Raw genomic sequence first — 23,301 nt, forward strand, 5'->3', positions numbered from 1 at the left:
AAAAAAAAAAAAAAAAAAAAAAAAAAAAAGTCATATCATTGTGTATTTCTATGGCTGAATACAAAAAAGGAAACTGTATAAAATTGTTTATTATTTAAAACTGTAATTGTGTACATTTCAAATGAAGTAAAATGATGCTTATGTTGCTTGGTATATTTAGATAACTTAGAAACTTTTCTCTTGTTTTTTAATTCCGTAGATACCAAGGAAGGTAGACATTCAAATAACCTTTTTCTCTTTCCTGTTAAGCAGCAAATGAAGCAAATAATTGGAGGTTAATAGCTGTCTAAGGAGATTAAACAATTGCTTAGCTGAGCCTAAAATGGACAACTTTGTTAGGACATTATCTGACAAAACTTTTTTCACAAATTAATTTTTTAGCTTCTCATTATATATTGGTTCTCTTTTTAAGTTTCTTAAAGCAGTGATTCCAGAGTTTCAGTGCCTTTTTTCTAGATATAATGCATTATTTTACAAGAAAATAGTGTAAGTCAATACTGAAATTTGAGACAATTTTCCTACTCAAATTTAAGTACAGAACATACAGTTTAACCAAAAGGGAATGCTAGGTTCAATTTATCAACCCCCTACATCTATGAGTTCAATAACAAAGCAATGGTTTTTACAATCCTATTTAATTTAAGAATCACTAATAAGGTTTCTAAAGGTTTCTGGATTAAAAACAAGGTAAGGTCTTAGGAACTGAATTTGCTGTTAGTCTTAAAGAATCGAATTTGTTTTCAGACTTCATCTCATACACAAATGCATTATGTAATCAAGGCAATGTTTGATATTAAGAGATGAGATATTTTGTACTAGATAACCTAGGTATTTTATGGATAGAAGAAATCATTTACATGTATAGGCTAAAAATAGAAATATTGCCTAAAATAATAAGACTTTAAAATCACAAAATACGTAACATAAATTAATAATCCTTTGAATAAAATTTGGCCTTCTAGTAAAAGACGTGAACCATGGTTATTAGGACAGAAATCTATGTATTTAAAAATGTATATTGCTTAGGCCACATGCCTAACTCAGTTTATTTAAACCATCCAAGTTATGTTTACTATGTTCAAAAGCTCATTGATTTCGCATTCTGAAAAAGCTCGGCAGATGAAAAAGGCTACATGCATGTAATATAAAATCTTCATTAAAATAATAAACAGTTCAGAATTCAAGAGTGATTTCTTTATCCAAAGGTGATTTTTAAAAGTTAGTATCTGATTGTGTCCTAAGATAATATTGATATTTAAATGTTAATGCCTGGTAAAGGAGAAATTTAAATTTTCTGAGATAATATAAAAATGCACCTATTTCCATTAATGCCTTTGTTTCCTGTTATTAAAAAGGATTTTTTTAAAAAAGAACTACGTCGATTTTATTGTATCTAGAATACTTTTGCCCTATCATCCTAAACTTTTGTTTGTAAGTGAATCTTCAAAGGCAATGTTGCTTGCTGGGGCCATTTTGCATGTAGAGACGTTTTATGCAAGAGTTCAGCGCAGAGGTTATAGTTGTGAAAAAAAGAGGCGTGTGCCTACACGCTCCTTCTCTTCTTACACTCCATCTACAAACAGCACCATCTTATTCACATTGGCAGAATAGCACAAAGTCATTACTCTTTATTGAGACATCCCTGAAAGATACATCGAAGTTTTCTCTTCCATGGAAAGAGTAAAATTACCAATTAGAATACAGCATCATAAAAAGCACCCTAGAAAAAAAACACATTTCTAAATATAAAAGAAAATCTTAAGAACAAAGGAGTCTAGAAGAGAATGTATACAGTGGCAGGTAAAGAGTTAGCTTCAAAAACCGAGCAAGGGAAATATTTGTTTTCTGCACCATGGTTTATTACACTAGAATATGTTTTTTTCCTCTAGTGAATAGCATGCATCTTACGAAACCTCGAAAGAACAGTATTAGTATCAGACTTACTGATCCAATCAAGAAGGCTTGGAATGAAACTCAAAGTGGAAGAGAAAAATGCGAATCAATAACACAGATCTTACAAAAGACAATAGGTTTGAAATGAAAATGAGACGTAATAAAAAAAGGTCTAGAAATTATTTTGTGAAAACTATGACTTGAAATAATGCTTAGGCTTAGAATATAGAGTATACTAAATAAAACTCAAATAATAAAAATATTATACATGCTCAGCTCATGAAACGTACTTTTAAAAAATTTGTATACAACATTGACAGACGAGTATAAGAACTGCCATAACTGTTTGTGCAAGGAGCGCCCTGCACAAGAGTGCCTGGCCTGTGGAACAAGTAGGGGACATAATCCACTTCATACTCCAATTGCCTGACAAGTACAATCTTCAATTTACAGGATAAAAACCCAGGCTTAGATATGTTCAGAAACAGGCTCAAGGTTATGTAGCTATAAAAATATGAGGCTGTATTGGTTAGAAGTGGAAGCCAAGTGTGTCTGGAATTCATTATTTTAAAAAAACATAGAAAAGGGAAATTTATACATATATATGGAATTTATACATATGTATAATTTATTCTAAAGAAGAAGAGTAGGCAAAAATTCACTAATTTTTCAAAAGCAACAATACAATGACTGAGAAATGTGTGTCACTGCATATCAGCGAGTTATACACCAGTTTTATGATAAAAAATATAAACAATTGAATTTGGAGATGTTCATGTCAGGAAAGGAAAATAAAAGAAGACTTTGTCACTGGAAAACGGTGTAGCAATCCTAGCAAAAATATGACAGAGGATAGTTTGCGAATGAGTACAAGACATGGATGAGAAAGAGAAGGCTTAAATAACGGGATCTCTCTTGGGAGGAATTCTAACTCACTAAAATGTCACTTACAGGTAAGGATTTTGATTTGCATCCACAACACAGATACTGAGTAGAAACAAAGTATTTGAGATGCATAAGAGTAAAGGAAGAGGATGATGAGAAGGGTTGGGTAAATTTATGAACTTAAAACACACAGCTGGTAACCGGAAGTTACCCAGAGACTCCAAGAAAACATAACTGAGAAAGAAAGTAAGAAACTAAAGATACAATTATGACTCTATCTTTGGAAATAAACCCATAACCAGAAAATAGCACAATAATTACCCACAGAAAACAATTCATTTTACACATGAAAATTTAGTCATAGATTCTTACATTTTTACAAAGCACGTATAACAAACAAATGAATGTGAATGATTAAACATTGTAGTAAGGAGTTTTAAAAAGAGTATGAGGTGTGTAAACTCAAGAATCCTTATAGATACTCCAAATATGAAAGGTTATAAAATATTAGCTGTGTTAAGAAATAAAGAAATAAGCCCACAAACTGAGGGAGAAAGAACTGCTAATTTGTTTTGTTGCTGATATTGTTTTTATCTTCTCTGTTTAAGAAAATTAGCAAATTAGAATGAGTAGAACGATGTTAATACAGATTTCAGTTTTGTTCAGATTTATCTACAGACCTTTTTCAATGAGGGATAACCAGAGAAACATTGTGAATGATCCACTATGGTCTGCTGTATCGGTACCCTGTGAGCACTTAGAGAAGAATCCAGTAATTATCAAAGGCCAGGATGTTTTCACTAGGAAAAGCTCTTTCACTTTTTTGAGAACCTTAAACAGGCTGAATAAGAATATGCTACTTACAGTGTACCTTTTTTTTTTTTTTTTTTTTTTGGAGTCGGAGTCTTGCTGTATTGCCCAGAGCTGGAGTGCGGTGGCTCAATCTCGGCTCACTGCAAGCTCTGCCTCCCGGGTTCACGCCATTCTCCTGCCTCAGCCTCCTGAGTACCTGGGACTACAGGCCCCTGCCACCACGCCCGGCTAATTTTTTTGTATTTTTAGTAGAGACGGGGTTTCACCGTGTTAGCCAGGATGGTCTCGATCTCCTGACCTCGTGATCCGCCCGCCTCAGCCTCCCAAAGTGCTGGGATGACAGGCTTGAGCCCCTGCGCCCGGCCACAGTGTATCTTAATGTGAGTAATGCGTCATGCAAGTATTTTATTGTAACCTTGTGAGCAAGATAAAAACAATGGTTTTATGATAGAATAGCTGAATGAATCCTTGGAGGTTGATCAATCTTACTCAATGAAAATTTTATCCTTTCTATCATCCCAATTCAAAAGATTTTTCTGTGATTTATTTAAGGAAGTGGAACATATACTTTGCCAATCTAGGGATAATACAAGGTTTTGGGAGAGAGCTAATAGATTATGTGGTAATCAAATAAATCTTCAAAAATGTTTTGTTATGCTGAAATTCATCCAGATAATATGCTAACAAGAAACAATGTAAAGACCCACACTTAAATTTCAAAAATATCATTTATACAAAGGATACGTGAATTTAACATTTTAACCCTTTGAAAAAGATACAGTTTTTTCCACATAACCCTTCTGCTTCAGCTCCCTTAAGAAACTATCATACTTCAATTTCTTTTCATTTTACAAAAGTATTTCTATTTCTCAGACATATTAAATTAGCTTATGCAACATTCTGTGTATGTCTTGAACTCCTAAAGCAAAAATATGTACAACTTATGGCTTCTTAGGAAACAAGACAAATGGTTATCCAGTATAGGTGAGCGTCAGCACATTTGAAATAAGTTCCTTTTATGAAGTTATACCATGTAATTTATCTCGTATATCTAGTGATGAAGGATTTTAGAAGGCTCAAAGGCTGTCACTTTAGTATGTCTGCTGTCATAGTGAAAAATGTGTAATTTCAAAGATTTTTAAGTAATTCAGAACAGTTTGTGTGGAGTAATATACATATGGTGAAAACATTTCTTTCTATAAAGAAACACATATACATAAAATATATTTTGGAATTCATGCAAAACTATTAGAAAAATGATAACAAGGTCTTTGCAGAGGACCACAAAGAAAAAAGGACATCGATTAGATTTCTCACCTGCCTGATACCCAACCGGTATGCAACAATCCGATCCACTGCATCAGGATTCATCTGTGTCCACTGTAGACTGTAAGAATAAACACGGTGTCTGTTCTGCCATACTGGATTGTAGGTATCATAATAGAATTCTGGAGCATAGGCCTTTCCTGAAAACAGAAAGTGTGCTTAAATTTGAATGAAAACATACTGTAGTGTTAAGCATACTTATTCCTTTTGGCCCTTTTACCATTTCTACTGTATCTTTCATTAGTAATTGTAAAATCCAATCAATTCTCTGGATATGTTTTGAGAACAGATGTGAGATTTCCTGGTTGATTGGATGAGCAGTGTGAGAAAAGAAGGAAGAACACAAAGCATTTGGCCTAAGTGATTAGAGGAATGGGATTTTCATCAACCAAAATCAAAATCCATGGGAGGATGAAATCTGGAGAAAGAAGATCAAAGTCATTTTTAAATAATTTGAGTGATCTAAATGGATACACCAAGTATGCAGTAGGATATAACTAGTCTGGACTACAAGAGAGATCAGGACTGGAGATACAATCTTGCTAACCATAGGCATGCAGATAGAATTTAAATTTAAAGCCATGAGACGGATGATATCACCAAGGGAGTGTGAGTAGATAGAGAAGGTGAAAGTCTGACGCTGGGGCAATCCAAGGTTAAGAGTTATGGGAGGAGATAAAAATCACACAGAAGCCTGAGAGGGAACAACCATAAATTTGAGGAAAACTAAAAATGTGGTATCCTAGAGGTCAAAAGAGGTATTTCAGGAAGTGAGTGATCCACTGTGTAGAAAACAATTAGCGGAAATGAAAATTTGTGTTTGTATTACCTGCAGCTTTCATCAGTAAAGTGAACTTAATAAAACTTAAAACAATTAGTAAAAGATCTGGTCAATATTTAGCTTATATTTAGATTTTTAAAGAAATGTGAATTACATATAGTGTATATGGCACATACAAACCATCTCAGTTTTTCTTAATTCCCAAGATGAAAAGTTTACATACCATTTGGAATTATAGATCCAACTTCCCAATATTCTGAAGTATAATTTTTTCTATTACAAATAACATATTTATTTAATAATACAACAATATTTAATGAGAACCTATTCAATGCAAAATATTGTCCTAGTTATTAAGAACACAATGAATGAGGAGGTATGGCCTCCTCATTCATGGAATTAATTACATTTTTTTCCAGACTTTTCATGTAGCTTCACAATTCTTAGTAACTTGAAAAGCTGTATTTTTATCATCACTCATTTAACATCTTTTCTTTTTTTCTTTCTTTTAATTAGATTAGGCCAGCTGTAGGGCTCATGCCTGTAATCCCAACACTTTGGGCAGCAGAGGTGCTCGGATCTCTTGAGCCTAGTTGTTAAAGACCCACCAAACTGAGCACGTTGCAAAATAATGTCTCTACCAGAAAAAAAAAAAAAAAAAAAAGAGCCAGGTGTGGTGGAGTGCACCTATGGTCTCAGCTACTCAGGAAGACCTACTTGCTGTGGTGTGAGGATCACCTGAGCCTAGGGAGGCAGAGGTTGCAGTGAGCCAAGATTGTGCCACTGCACTCCGGCCTGGGGGACAGAGCCAGGCCCTCTCAATAAAAAAAAAAAAAAAAAAAAAAAAAGCAAAGTCTCAAATCTCAAATGAGAGGAAAACAAGATACTGAGTGAAGGAGTCAACAAGCAAAACATTCTTGATAATTTGTATTTGAAACAAAATTTTTCAAAATGAAATAAAGGAGGTGAATTCAGTAGTAGCTGAGTTGGACAGCTAGAGGTTTTAATTAAAAATACACATCCTATACCTACAAATTTACTAAAGAAGTAATGAGCTGCTTAGATGAGTAACATAAACCTAGAGTGTTTTCATTACAGAGTAGTGTCAAGATTGAATAGGGGAGGTAAAAGTCTAGTGTTTCTTTTCTATGAGGATTGAGGGGTTGCTTCTGTTATTTAATCAAGGAAGAAACCTAAGGGTGATTGATTCAGTTCTAAGTAGCCCATTCTTAATAAAATAAACAATTCATTCAAAGAGAATCCAGAAGAGAATACAGGCACAACTAGGGGTTATTTAACATGGAAAAAAAAGGGGGAGCAAATAGAGTTTTCTCTATTTCGAGTCGAAATAGATCACAGAAGAAATCAGAATAAATGTTAACAGATACACGAAATAAGATGAATACCAGTGACTTCCTATTAAAATGGCACATATTTTGACTTAGAAATGTTCTACCAATGACCTTTGAATATGGAACGGCCTACCTCAGTAGACTATAAATTTCCCTTTACGCGAGGTATTCAGTCAACACTTAAACAGCCATTTAGCAGGGCTGAGATGGGTAGCTGCCCACAACATGGTCATTTAAACTAACTTCCAGTCCTGAAACTGAACTGTGTAGGCTGCTATAAAACATTTGCCTGTCAAACTGGATTTGATATGTTAACTAATTTTAGATTAAATATGATTTAAATACGGAGGAACTGGCACTTCAAAATTATCTCATAACATTAAAAAAATTCCTCTTGAAAGGCCATATATTTATTGAAAAGAATGATGTCTTCCCAAATATAGTATTCATAAGGATGAATTCATCTCTAAGGTGGTGACCAGGAATCCAGACATTCTCAAATACCCTAGGTTATTCTGATGCAAGGAAATACAGACCTTACCATTTGGAATGCTTTAAACAGGCTGAAATTTCTCTCTGAAATTACCTCCAAGTCTATATAACAAAAGATGTAAAAACTTATCCTAAAGTCATAAGAAACATCTCTCCGGTCTTCTTCCTCCTCTGAGACCGGCAGCAGCATGCCTGATCCAACAGCCAGGATCCCTCTGGGGCAAGACTGAGAGACATCAGATAACGGGGATGGAGCGAAGTAGGATAGAATAATAACAGGAAATATTTGAAGCATTTCAGGAAGTAGCTATCCTGGTATAGTTGACTTTTGTTGACTACCACAAGGATAACTGGCTGCATACCATGAATACAAATTGCCATTATTCTAGGAACATTATTTATCTAAATGAACACTTTTGAAGTTACTGAAATACTTTTACCCTGAAGTTAAAAAACAGATCCTCATGATCTTGTAATATGAATTTGTTCACCAAGGTCCATTTTCAAGGTAGTAAAAAATTAAGCTCCACCCTAACCCACTAAAATATTACAAATCAAATTTCACTATAAAATGTTATCATCTTTATATTCAATTGCAGGCTATTACAAAGACTTTCCAACCTATTTTTTAAATGCTTTACCTGCATTGAGTAAATCACATGTAATATTTTTTCATGGAGCATTAGATTAGAAAATACTTTAGAGATTATTTCAATATCTCATATTATAGATAAATAAATTAAGGTACAGAATGGAGATGGGGATATGAAAGGTTATACAAATAAATAATCAAATACAAAAAGATCCATTACATTTTTTTACTTAGAATCAAGAGATTAAAAAATAAAGTTTTTTTTAGTTGAATAATCATATTACTTGGAATTAAAGGTAAAAAATGTTTTTAGATGGTGCATAAATAGTAATGATTAGTAATAAGTAATTGCTAATCAGAAATAATTTTCAGTTGTTACGATTAGATAAAGACATGCTTACTAACACCTCACAGCATACTTTCTACTGAAGCTACTGTGGAAAAGCTTTAAAAAGGAAAAATGCTTCCTGATTTTATTGGAAAAGGGCATCTTAAATTTTTTGAAACGGGACACACTTAATTTTCTCCTCTAATTTCAGAGCCAATTATACTTTATGCTTATACACTCATTTGTAAGAAAGACACAGTAAAACCAAGGAAATATCCTTATAATAATCTTGGGCTTTGACATCCAAACATGACATCTACTGGTTGAACAGGGAAAGAATTCATAAATACATATATTTTTTATACCTCAGGCATTTTAATTCTTCCAATAAGCACACCAAGAAAATTTTCTTACTCTGTCACATTCTAGTTTTATTCTTACACAATGTTGTTCCAATCTAAATATTTTCAGATTAACTGACCTAGAACTATATTCATTAACTGAAGTGGGAGGTAATTTTTGGAATCATCATGTATGATTATATACAAATCTTGGATTTAAAAAATATCCCTAAAATATCTATATAGAAAAAAATTGTTTTTGAAAATATTTTATAGATTTATATAGAAATACTGGTATTTTATTTTGCAAAATGGTTTAGAAAAATGATTACATTGAGATTGCAAAATATAATTTTATGCATAAATTTCAAACATAAATTAAAAACAATTATTATTCCCACTATGAACACTTAAAATATGCTTGAATAAAGGAACCGATTTCAGTAAAGTCAATACAGGTTTTGAAACAAAAACAAAAGAAAGTACATAATAGTGATCAAGACCACACATATCTTGCTTTTGAAAATAATTCACATTTTGGAAAACAGACTGTATGAATATAAACTTAAAAGAACCACAGGTTTATAGGACATGTTTGCAAATTTAGGGATATCTATTAATTTTTCACTTTGTAAAAGAGACAATACGTAGCTAATACATATTGCTTTCCTACGAGGTGCTGAGAAAATCTAGACAAATAAAATGAGCCCATTTTATCATCAGATTGCATAATCTCAGGAAAAAAAAAACTTATACAGACAACAAATTCTGATATAGTTGGTGGCGTAATTGACTCAAAACAAGAACAAATTTATATTTTCCATCTAGAAATGCTAGATGAAATTATGCCAAATCTCTTTTTATATGTATGTTTGCAAGCAAGAAAAAGAAGTCTCTAGGGATCAAAAAACACTGCTGAAAACAAGACATTTAATAAGTGTTTGGGGAGAAAAATAGAGTGCTGTTGGTCTTCTTTACCATTGGGAGATGGATTTTCAGGCCCATAGGAGATAAGGTTAATAGACTACTGCAAGAAGAGAAGTTGGTAATGAGGCCACCACCTATGACTAAAATCTAGAAAAGTTATAGTTTCATACATAGGATATACTAGAAAACATTTGACTCTCACCAGTATAGGAAAACGACGAAAATATTGATGTTACCATAAAATGTTTTTGACTTTTGATACTGCTGGAGTGCTTGAAAAGAGCCAATGCCAAGTTGATCTTGAAAGACATGCTGTCAACTTAAAGTGCAGAGAATTCCTCTAAATCCCAATGATCATAAATTCACAAACATTTTGAATACACAAATAACACAAGAAAACATGCCACTGTGAGAGACTAACAAGGTAAATAAATAGTAAGACTAGATTTCAGATAATAGAAAAATAAAATAGAATTTAGGCTGGGCACAGTGGCTCACGCCTGTAACCCTAGCACTTTGGGAGGTCAAGGTGGGAGGATCACTTGAGGTCAGGAGTTCAAGACCAGCCTGGCAAACATGTTGAAACCCCATCTCTACTAAAAATACAAAAATCAACTGGGAGTGGTGGTAGGCACCCGTTATCCCAGCTACTCGGGAGGCTGAGGCAGGGGAATCGCTTGAATACGGGAGGCAGAGGTTGCAGTGAGCCGAGATTGCCCAACTACAGTCCAGCCTGGAAGACAAAGCAAGACTCTACCTCAAAAAAAAAAAAAAAAAAAAAAAAAAGAAAGAAAGAAAGAAAAAGAAAAGAAAATAGAATTTATAAGTATACTTAATAAGAGTGAAGTCATACAACAGAAAAATATAAACGAACACCATGGAACATTCTACAAAAGAATAATTGATACCGTCTACTGGCACCAAAGAAAGCCTTCACAAGAGAAATGTCTGGCATTTTAACTGATCTTGAAGAAAAAATCAAATCTCTCAGACAGAAAAGGTTGGTTCGTGAACGGATAAAAAAGAGAAGAAATAAAGTATGTCCTTAGGTGGAGAAAAATGAGTATGTTGTAGATACTTTAGAAACTACTATAGGATATGGTACTGTTATAACATTCAGTGCCCACCTTTCCTACCAAACTGTGCACTTCTGAAGAACGGGGATGATATCATCAGCTCTCACCACAATGGCTGACATAATCCACGTGCTTGCAGAATACAGGAAAAATACGTCAGTGCTAACTTGTGAAGCATCTTAGTGATATAAGAGGTTGAATATTTACTCTAAACTCCAGTTATTCTGAAATTATTTTAACCAGTCCTCATGTAAATGGGAGAAAAGATTGTATAATGAATCGACTGATTTTCATTTTCTTAGTGTGAAAAGAACTGAGTGATGGCAAATAATTGGATAGGAACCAAATAATTTAAATGGTGGTAAGGAAAGAATTTCACAAAAAACACACTTGCAAAGTATCAAAAATAATAAAACCTAATTTAAAACTTCTCAAATGTATACTGAAATCCAAGGTGAACTTAAACACTGGTGATACACTGATTTGAAAAAAGAAAAAGAAAGAAAAAAAAGCCTTCTAAAAATCAGAAATCACAGCTCTAGAAGCTAATCAATATAGCCAAACGATTTGAGAATCAAAGTCATATTGTGTTTACATACATAGACTGGCTAAGGCGGTGGGTTATGTGTTAAAATGTTAGGTAAAATATACAATAAAAATATATGCAGCTCTCCGTCATTCCTCCATAGGGCAAAACACAGAACACGCAATTATTGGAACCAAAATTACATTCTCTTCAAATTAATGAATCTAGAGTAATATTAATCAGAAAAGAAGAGAGAAAAAAATGTTGCTACAGAAATAGGCATTTTTCTAAATGTTTAATCAGGGAAATGATATAAATTTATTTTATGTTTTACAACAATAACTGCTGGGAAAGAAGCTAATGGATTGAATGAGTGAGAAACCTTAGGCAGGAAACTAGTAAAAAAAATACTGCCTATGTAAAAAAAAAGATACATGATTTGAGAAAAGAAGAAAAGCTGATGAATTCAAAAGTGATTGCGCATAGTGCTGATCAACATGTGTCTTCTGACTGGATCCTGAGCGTAGACTCCTAAATTTTCAGTCTTGAGAGACGGAATGGTCACTAGCGTCTCTAACTGAGAGGGAAAATGACTGTGAGTATCTCATCCTGGAAAATGAGTGAAAAATTTCATTATCTCTTGAGATTCTCTCCTTTTGAAGGCCTATTGTTTTAGATTCAAAGCCATATAAAAGTATGTGTCATGAAATTGGGAGCATAAAGAATACTTTGAGGAAAATAAGATTTAACTCTGTCAAGTCAAAAGAAAATTTAAAAAAATAGAAATATACTCATCGCTGTTATCTATATTTGGCATTTATTTGTAGGGTATTTAATATTAGGTCTTATCATATTAAAAGTAAGTAATACAGGAATTATTACTAATCTGATGGGTTCTACCTATTTCATTGGCTTGAAAGACACTAAATCAATATGAAGAGGGAATTTAAAAATGTTAAACATGCAAGCAGTATTTAACAAAATAAACAATTGTATCTGATTTTAAAGCAATATCTCGGAATTAAGATGAATCTCATAGCAGCAATAAAACTCAATGTCATTAATAGTTTGTTCAACAGTGATAACTTGTCAATATGTATGCAGGAAATAAAAACATAACAACTAATTAATACAACTGTGAAGTCAATGACATCATCTCTCAGTTAAAGGTTCATTTTTAAAATGAATGCAAGATGTGTGTAACAATTTATAATCCAGCTAAATTATTTAGGTCAAGTGCCTTTGTACTTGAGACACAGAAGTGTTTATCAAAACTGTGTCTTTCAATTTTAGTAACAGCGAATATATTTTTCAATGGCCAGTCATTATCACGACATTATTTTTAAATTGCAATATAGCTGGTGTATTCATCCCTTACTTGAATTCATTTTCTTCTGCTGGAAGCAGAGCTGTACACATCACATTAAGGCAGACTACCCTGCGACCACACTTCAGCACTCAAGAGCTTCCTAAGAATTTATAGTCCTGGAAAGCAGGTTTACTGATTAGTTAAATAACAAAACTATTGATTACATTGTCAGTCTTTACAAATCACTGGGATCTTTATAGAAAGCCTTTAAATCTGCTCAGGCATAAGGTACAATTGCTTTGGTTACAAGATTTTGATTTTTCTTGTAGGTTATGCCTCTTCAAAATAAATCTGCTGAAAAAATAAAGGTCTCATTTCCCAGAAATGATTTTATTTAAAACATTCCGTATCAAGTTAGTATTCCTATTATTAATCTGGAAAACTTGTTTACGAATATCAATTTGAGCATTATTTAAAAAAAATTCAGTCACAAAAACAATACGTTCAGCCAATATATGAATTTATGAACTGATAAATTCATAATAATATGTCTAAAGCATTTTTATGATGAACATATACCAAGAGAAACTGGGAACAAGCTTTATGGAATTTATGGCTAAATTCACTTATAAAAGGAAGTCTTGCCCACTCATCCTTTTCTGATTCTTCTCTTGCATTTACAGATTCATCTTCTAGATTGCCTCTTCTTTGTAACTATTAGAGTTTATTCTAATAACATTGAATCTCACTCTTATCACTTCACACCAACAAAAGCTTTGTAACTCAGTATTTATTGAATAAATCAACCAATGAAATTTCCACATGATTTCACTTCTCCTATTCACTTTCTAGTGACTCAGCATGCCAATAACTGAATGTTTCTAAAGCCCCAGTTTCATCTTCACACACCTTGATCCCATAAACTACTTTCCTCCTGCAGTTCCTCTCTGCTTTTCAATTGTTATCTATCTTTTAATACCAAAATCATGCCTATCCTTCCTTCCTTCAGTAACTCTTTATTCTATGATAATTATTTACACCACAGTACTTAGCATTTAATTATGAAAACATAGCATAATTTTATCCCAATACATAAAAAGTCCCAACAATGTTTTCTATAAAATCATTTTTATTTCTTGTTGAGGCCCTTTCCCAGATTTAGACATAACATAGTTGAGGCCAGTAGAGGGTACTGAACAATACAAAGCAACCACACCTTTAAAATGTAAAAATCATTCTTAGCTCATGGGCCATATACACACAGTTGGCCAGCTGAATTGGGCTCTGGGGTCACATCTATGACCCATGATTGCTAAACTCTGTTCTAAATTATTTCAGGATGTTACAGTTTGCAATGTATTGTTACTAGGTTCTTATCTGAGAGTTCAGAATATGCTAAGTTTACATCTAAAAAGTGTCTTTCTTAGGCGTGACCTGTCTGCCGAATTGTTATTTTAAACAAATATGCCATTTATGTATGTATGAACCATAGCTTTGGTGAAGAGTGAAAGTTAGCCACATAGAATCTCTAACTAGCAAAGTATAAAAATTGAAAGACTCCAAGCCTAGATTCCCTGGTAGATTCCCTATGCTAATTTGAATGATGTATATTTAACATTTATGTTACATCAAACTCCTAAAAAGGGAAAATGAATATTAGGAAGTTACATCTGATAGATTTGGTACCTCCTAAATATGAATACTGGGTCTATGGAATTACTTGCTTGGAAACTTTGCTAATTATTCCTCAAGGTGAAGGTTATGAAAGACCTATGATTTATGTGATCTAGTTTTGACAACAGAGTTTATTTGGTAGGGCAAATGTATATATATCAAGTATATATACATATATGTGTGTATGTGTGTGTATGTGTATATATATATATATATTTATTTATTTATTTATTTTATTTTATTTTTTTGAGACGGACTCTCACTCTGTCTCCCAGGCCGGAGTGCAAATGGCGCGATCTTGGCTCACTGCAACATCCACCTTCTGGATTCAAGTGATTCTCCTACTTCAGCCTCCCGAGTAGCTGGGATGACACATCCATCTAATTTTTGTATTTTTAATAGAGACAGGATTTTGCCATGTTGACCAGGCTGGTCTTGAACTCCTGACCTCAGGTGATCTGCCTTCCTCAGCCTCCCAAAGTGTTGGGATTACAAGCATGAACCACCGTGCCCGGCCCATGATTATATAATTTGAGAGGGTGACAAATGCAAAATTCACCTAATCATGGAATGAGTTGACCGGTTATTTGTGCTCCTATTTTTATTATTTTCAGAATTGACCAAGTCATTCCAATTCTAAGTATTCATTTACAAATGAAAACTATTTATTTCATGAGTATGCAACACCCAAAGAAGAAAAAAAAAACTGAAAACATTGAGAAGTTCAATATTTCTAACATGTAATACCCAAATGTTGGCAAAAGGCTTCAATAAAGTTTAACAGAATTTGTCTCACACAGATAGATAATTAAAACTTAGTCCCAATTGCACTTTGTAGATGCAGTACAAGCAATACTTTTAAAAAGTTCTCTAGAACAAATTAAAAGAGATTTAAGATGTCACCAGCGTATTTTTTTTTAAAGTCAAATTACTCTCATATCCTTTTTGGTATTCTATGCATTATTCTCTCATATACCAACATCAGTAAAAAAGCAAACTTTGGTAAATAAAAACAGTAATATTTAGAATATTTAATAGACTTTTTAAAAATCACAAACTTAAAAACCTTTAGAAGAAAACTTCAGCTAAAATAAGTGCTTATTTTCCTTGCTTAAATAATCTTATATAAGATCTGTTTAACGACAAATAATTATTAAGAAGATTCTATTTATCACATGTATTTGAAATGAGAAAGAGTTAATCACTCTGGCAAATCTTTTCTTTCCTTAGGATTATTCATAAAATCCCTATCCTTATAACTACCTTCATTTTGATAAAGCGACTGCTGTTACTAACTACAATACCTCCATGAAATGACCACATTATATTTTATCACCCTTTCAATAGTTAATTATCTTAATTGATCTTCCTGTTTTTTAAACAAATTATAAGCTCCAGATGGCAAATATCTCTTCTTCATATATTGTCCCATCGGTTGAGGATCTGAAAGGAAATCAATTGTACTTAAAATAAAACTCTTTCTAAAAATCTCAAAATCTGGGCCAGGTGCGGTGGCTCACGCCTGTAATCCCAAAGCTTTGGGAGGCCGAGGCGGGCGGATCACGAGGTCAAGAGTTCAAGACCAGCCTGACTAACATGATGAAACATCGTTTCTACTAAAAATACAAAAATTAGCAGGGCATGGTGGCAAGCGCCTGTAATCCCAGCTACTCAGCAGGCTGAGGCAGGAGAATCGCTTGAACCAGGGAGGAGGTGGTTACAGTGAGCCGAGATTGCGTCACTATAATCCAGCATGGGTAACAGAGCGAGACTCCATCTCAAAAAAAACAAAAAAAAAAGGAAAGGAAGATCTTTAGACTTGTATGAAAACTTGTAACTTAGTCTTTTTATAATTTGCTTCAATAGTTTAAGTTCACATGAATATAATATCACATTATATAATCTAATTTCCTTTAGATACTTTTTAAATGTGTAGATATTCAAAGAATGTATGTTTATAAAAATATATACTTGAAAAGTTATTTAAGTATAATGAGTTAAAATGATCTACATTTAAAAATCATTTTTCTTCAATATTTTAAATATAGGATGAACACAAATCTAGTTTTATAACCTTTCCTAAAATCTTCTTCCTGTATTAATACTTTATAACCACTAGAAAGGCAAAGATCATTAAAATAATGCCCACAATGATGGCCTCCAGGCTTACTGCTAAGATTTAGAAACTAGAAAAATGATGAACAGATCCCAAGACTGTATAATTCACCAAGAATCCTGCCACTGGTTATTAGGAAACAAGTCACTCAGACTGAAATAGGTAGGCAACCTACTTGGGTTTTCAGAAATAACATGGTTTAGTAATTACTTCATCCTTACAAAATCACGTCTGTTCTACCAAACCATCGAATGTTCACTCCACACATACTCCACGTCAGTTGAATGCTAACCTGATATATTTCCCACTGTACAATTTCTCCCCCAGTTTAAGACACGTTCCAGAAGAGTTCATGTCATTTGAGTAGAGCTCTGTCATAGAAAATCAAGACTTTACTCACAAATTAATTAATAAACATAGTTAATCAGAAAAATAATAATAGCAATAGATTGATTTCATTACTAGCAAGAAGTCTTTTAAAATTTTTTTTTTGGTTCTCAAAATGACAAGTACTTTATGAATTGGGCTAGAATAAAAAGACATACCTGAAGATCCAAAAGAATCTTAATACACAAATTATTATTTTTAAAATTATATGATTAGTCTACATAAAATACCTATCAGAACACTGGGCAAAATATAAGTGTTTAATAAATGTTAATCTCCCACTACACTTCCCTTGCCACCCCAACAACACAAGAAAATCAAATCAAATAACATTCTTCAGGAAGATTTCCATAAGTTAATTTGATTATTGTTAACATACACAGGAATTTGAGGGAATTTTAAAATTAACTAGACAATCTTAAATGAGTTTGCATTTATTTTCTTGAAACTTTAATGAGGCGTTATTTCAACACAATTGTGTCACCCATGGCTTCTTTTTGACATTGTCCTACAGAACTATACAAAGTTCTATTGGTTTATGCAACAAATATATATATATACTTTTCTTGGGCAATATAAAATAAATTCATGCATTTAACAGATAAATGCTGTTTCAACTTAAATGAATAACTCCTGGACTCTGAAATCCTGGATACACTTTGCAAAAAAATGATGAAAAATATGAGTAATACATGTCAATTTTTTTCTCAAAATAAGTTTAGTTAAGAATCTTGCCCAAAAATTCAAAAAGATTATTTAAATTTGAAGAAACGATAATGTTTACACTTGGCATGCAAGTAGGAAATTAGGAAATTGCCTAGGATTTAAAAAATGTTGGGAAATAAAAACCATATTTTCATTTATGTTATACTTGGAATCTTCAAATTCTCTATCCTCTTGTTTGTCTATTATAGAGATTTCCAAGGGGCCTTCATTCACCACTACTTTATCAAGCATTTAAGACACATACCAGAATTATGGTCCTGCACTGCTGTTTATAAATTATTCTTTTATAATTTACAACTAAAAACATGGACTTACGGAGCAAGAGAAACCTTGATAAATGAAAATGGTATCTCAATTTTATATAGGAATTTACAGCTCACAAAGAACTTTCACAGATATTAACTTAGTTCAGTCTTCACAGAGCTGAGGGAGGTCAAATACACAGAGGCATATTTATTGACTTGAATTGCAAATCTTCAAAGTTAATAAGACTGTCATAATTACTGAACTGACACATACTACTGTCCTTGTCTGGTCTGCAGATCTTGCCTCAAAAAGATCCAAATGGATATTTTGTCAGAAGGAAGAGAAGTTGCATAATTCACCTAAACATACAAAGAAAGCTGGCATTCAAACTGAGAGGTTCTCAGTCTACCTTCCTTAAGGTATATTATATTAGGAATGTTATGGTAAAATGACACGATCAGAAATCCCTCCTTATGGAAATATTACAGCAAATGCTGTAAGAACGCAGAAAGAACAGAAACCTACTTTTGCTTAATTTTATATTAAAAAAATCATTTCATTAATACGCGGTGTATGTCAATTGTCATTACTACTTTTTTGTCAGTGGGTGAGGAAAGCACAAGGTCAGAATAGCTGTGACACGCTGCATTTGGCTTTTGTCACAGTTATGGCTCTGGGTCAATTTTGTGATTCTCTTCTGCTTGTACGTAATGCTCTGCAAACTACTGCTTCAAGAGTTATGCCACTTGATCTCCAGGTGGATAGCGTCAGAATTTTATTTAAAAAAGAGTTATGCCACTTACTTCACATTTCACAACCATATGCTTTACTGAACCAACTGTAGGGTAAGTGAATTGGTGGCATAGAGAGCACAGATATTATCAGGAGTGCAGAAGAAATTCCACGGATGTTATTTAATGAGACGGAAGCAGAAAATGCTTAATGTACATTATGCCCAATTCCTGAGATCAGCACAAATTGCCCATTTTGTAGTGAGTGCACCGTTGTTACAAATCTCCCACGTTATAGGCACCGTGAGCACACTTTCGTTCTCTTACCAATCCAGCTCACCCTACATATCCCGCACCTAAGAAATACTACTTGATTCTCTGCTGAAGACTCAATCCCTAAAGTATCTAGTCAACCACATAGAAACTCAATTGCTTATTTGCATGTGAGCCATAAAAGAAACATAAATGTTATCTGTACTCCTCTTAAATACACAAGATATACAAAAGCATTTATAAGCCAATATGTAAAATAATCCAAAACTCTGATTATTTAGTAGAACCCACATTCTTACAATCTCCAAAACCTTTTCCTGGCTCTTTCTGGGAATCCCCAAGAGATTTCTCACATGTAATCACAACGCCACTTAACATCAGGTTTTCCTGCCCGTCCTTTCTTGCTCCATCTTCCACCAGTCCACAGTAAATGCCCACAAGGCTAGCTAGACAAAGCTAACCACTGCCCTCACCTTCACCATCGCCACCACTACCAGGTATTCTATCTCCAGAGGCTTCCAACACTTCCTCGAGAGTGGAATGTGGGGATCGGCTTGGCAGAAAGTGTTTGGGTTGACATGGAGAGTTGGGAGAAGGTGCGACACTTCCATTTTACTTGACAGAACTGATTTATTCATTAGGCACAGGAGTCACAGCACCTAGGACCTATGATAATTCAGAGGTCCAAGGAAATGTTTTAAATTTAATTCATTTTAAAATTGGAAGAAAACTGAACATAATAATACTAAATAAACAATAACAATAATAATTGGGATTATAGATCCTATTTATATAAATGCAGTCATAAATATATAATTTTAAATTTTAATGTATTACTTAATTTTTTAATGAAGCGGTCCACAAAGACAAAGGTGCCTATGGTTAAAAGTCATAACTTGTCCCTGCCAGTCAATCACTTGAGCTCCTGTTCATGTCTCCAATTTCGTTCTTGAAAAGTTCTGTCAACTTCTGACACCAGCCCATAAGATAGGGGCGAAACAGAAGCAAAGGGACAATCAGAGAACAGATATACACCTTTCCCTTACATCATCTTTGCTCTTCTGCTGGGCCTTCTCTTCTCCCATGAGGAACTGCTATTTTTCACCTCCCATTATTAAATAAAATATCTTTATTTATGGGAATGGAGGTCCATGTATATTGGTACACGTAGGGAGATGTTATATGAATTTGAATTGTGTAAGTAAAATAATATGTGAAAAAATACCAACATACAAAATTTGAAATAGATTATATATCCAAACAAGGGAAAAATCTCACTTATAATATATTAGAAATTTAATTTATTTTTGTTCATCTCTGTAATATCAGATATTGAAGGACTTTTCTCTTCCTTTCATATACTGTGGTATGGATAGCTTCTCATATATCACATCAACAGGATAAAGGACAAAAACCATATGATCATCTCAATAGACACAGAAGAAGCATTTGATAAAACTGAACATTCCTTCATGTAAAAAAACAAAAGCTCTCAATAAATTAGGTATAGAAGGCCCACAACACAAGGAACCTCAACACAATAATGTCTCTATAGGACAAACCCGCAGCTAACATCATACTGAATGAACAAAAGCTAAACATGTTTTTTTCAAAGAACTGAGACAAGGATGCCCACTCTTACCACTCTTATTCAATGCAGTACTAGATGTCCTAGCCAGAGCAATTAGGCAAGAGAAAAAAATAAAAGGCATCAAAATTGGAAAAGAGGTCAAATTGTCCCTGTTTGCTGATGGCATACTTTTATATGCAGAAAAACCTAAAGACTCTACCAAAAAAACTCTTAGAACTGATAAATAAATTTAATAAAGTTGCAGGACACAATATCAGCAGACACAAATCAGTAGCATTTACATATGCCTGGAGTGAACAGTCTGAAAAAGAAATAAAGCAAACAATGCCATTTTCAACAGGCACACCCCTCCCCCCGCCCCCCACCCCCCACACACAAATACCTGAAACAAATTTAACAAAGAAAGTAAAAGATCTTTATAAGGAAAACTATAAAATACTGGTTAAAAAAAATTGAGGAAGACACCAAAAAGTGGAAAGACATCCCATGTTAATGGTCTGGAAGAATACTGTTACAATGACCACACAAAAAAGCAATATATAGATTCAATGCAACTGCTGTCAATTACTAATCAAAGTACCAATGACATTCTTCACAGAAATAGAAAAAAAATCCTAAAATTTGCATGGAACCACAGAAGATTCTAAATAGTCAAAACGATCTTGAGTAAAAGAAACAAAGTTGAAGGTGTTATACTACCAATTTCAAAATATACTACAAAGCTATAATAACCAAAACAGTATGGTGCTGGCACAAAGACGAATGGAATAGAATACAGAACCCTGAAATTAATTGACATTTCTACAGCCAACTGAGTTTTGACAAAGGTGCCAAGAACATTCCTTTGGGAAAGGACAGTCTGTTCAATAATGATGCTAGGAAAACTAGATATCCATATGAAAAAGAATGAAACTAGACATCTATCTCTTACTCTATATAAAAATTAATTCCAAACAGATTAAAGACTTAAATGTAAGATCTGGAATTATAAAACTACTAGAAGAAAACACAGGGGAAATGCTTCATAACACTGGGCTGAGAAAAGATTTTATGAATAAGACTTCAAAAACACAGGCAACAAAAGCAATAATAAACAAATGGGATTATATTAAACCAAAAAGCTTGTGAACATCAAAAGAAGCAATCAAGAGACTGAAAAGACAACGCAGAATGGCAGAAAATATTTGCAAACTATTCATATTACAGGGAATTACTATCCAGAAAATACAATGACCTCAGACATCTCTAGCACAAAAATAAACAATCTAATTTTTTAAATGGGCTAATGATCTGAATAGACATTTATCAAAAGAAGACATATAAATGGCCAAAAAATATTTGAAAAAATGCTCAACATCACTAATCACCAGGGAAATGCAAATCAGAACCACAGTAAGATATCATCTGGCTGGGCATGGTGGCTCACGCCTGTAATCCCAGCACTTTGGGAGGCCGAGACGGGTGGATCACCTGAGGTCAGGAGTTGGAGACCAGCCTGACCAACATGGTGAAACCCCTTCTCTACTAAAAAAACAAAAATTAGCTGGGTGTGGTGGCGGGAGCCTGTAATCCCAGCTACTCGGGGGGACTGAGGCAGAAGAATCGCCTAAACCCTAGAGGTGGAGGTTGCACTAAGCCAAAATCATGCCATTGTACTCCAGCTTGGGCAACAAGAGCCAAATTCCATCTCAAAAAAAACAAAAAAAAAACAAAAAAAAGCGACATCATCCGACCCCAATTAGAACAGCTATTATGAAAAAGCCAAAATATGACAAATGCTGGTGAAGATGGCAAGAAAGGGGAACTCAAACATTGTTGGTGTGAATGTAAATTAGTATAGCCACTACAGAGAACAGTATGGAGGTTCCTCAAAAAACTACAAATGAAAGTACCATATGATTCAACAATCCCTCTACTGATATTTATCCAAAGGGAAGGAAATCAGTACAGTACAGAGATAGTTACACTCGCATATTTATTGTAGTACTATTCACAATAGTCAGAATATGAAATCAACCTTAGTATCCATTAAGGGATGGACTGGAAGATAAAATGTAGTATATACACAATGGAATACTATTTGGCCATAAAAAAGTATGGAATTCTGTCATTTGCAACAACACGGATGAGCCTGGAGGGCATTATGTTAAGCGAAATAAGCAAGGAGCAGGAAGTTGAACATTTCATGATCTCATGCAGTTATGGAAGCTAAAAAGGTTGATCTCATAAATGTAAAGGGTAGAACACAGGTTACTAGAGCCCGGGAGGGGTAGTTGAGAAGGAGAGAATAGGGCGAGATTTTTGAGAGAATACAAAATTACAGATAGGAGGGATAAACTGTAGTGTTCTATAGCACCGTAGGATGACTATAGTTTACAATATATTATATATTTTCTAATAGCTAGTAGATGGGATATTGAATGCATCCAACACAATGAAATAATAAATGTTTGAGACAGTAGATATGCTAATTACTATCATTTGATCACTACATATTGTATGTATCGAAACATTGCTTTGGACTCCATAACTACGTAAAATTATTATATGTCACTTAAAAAGTTTTTAACAAGGTTCTCATGAAATGCTTTCCACTGAGATCTTTCTACTCATGACCTTATAAACCTGCTTCCAGTGTTCTACCACAGAACACTGTTCATAGAAAATACTAAAAATAGCAGTTTCTAAAGCATTATTTACAGGCGTGAGCCACTGCATCCAGGGCAATAAAGTTTTTTTTTTGTTTTTTTTTTGTTTTTTTTAAAAGACAGAGTCTCGCTCTGTCACCCAGGCTGGAGTGCAGTGGCATGATCTCGGCTCATTGCAACCTCCGCCTCCCAGGTTCAAGGGACTTGGGAGCTTAATATTGGATAAAACAATTATTTCTAGGCCTAAGGAAGAATTGGTGTTTAACTC

The 23,301-nt window shown here is 33.7% G+C and overlaps 1 protein-coding gene across 2 annotated transcripts in view; it reads right to left on the reverse strand.

Annotated features, from left to right (window-relative positions):
• MDGA2 (MAM domain containing glycosylphosphatidylinositol anchor 2) overlaps window positions 1–23,301 on the reverse strand; it is an 836,747-nt gene that overhangs the window by 74,477 nt on the left and 738,969 nt on the right. For both annotated transcript variants that reach the window (XM_032179359.2, XM_032179361.2), the window contains exon 10: window positions 4,909–5,057. In XM_032179359.2, coding sequence (XP_032035250.1) covers window positions 4,909–5,057 — 149 coding nt within the window. The remainder of the gene's footprint in view (window positions 1–4,908; window positions 5,058–23,301) is intronic.

The sequence above is a fragment of the Hylobates moloch genome, unplaced genomic scaffold (assembly GCF_009828535.3).
Source record: "Hylobates moloch isolate HMO894 unplaced genomic scaffold, HMol_V3 SCAFFOLD_16, whole genome shotgun sequence".
Taxonomy (NCBI): domain Eukaryota; kingdom Metazoa; phylum Chordata; class Mammalia; order Primates; family Hylobatidae; genus Hylobates; species Hylobates moloch.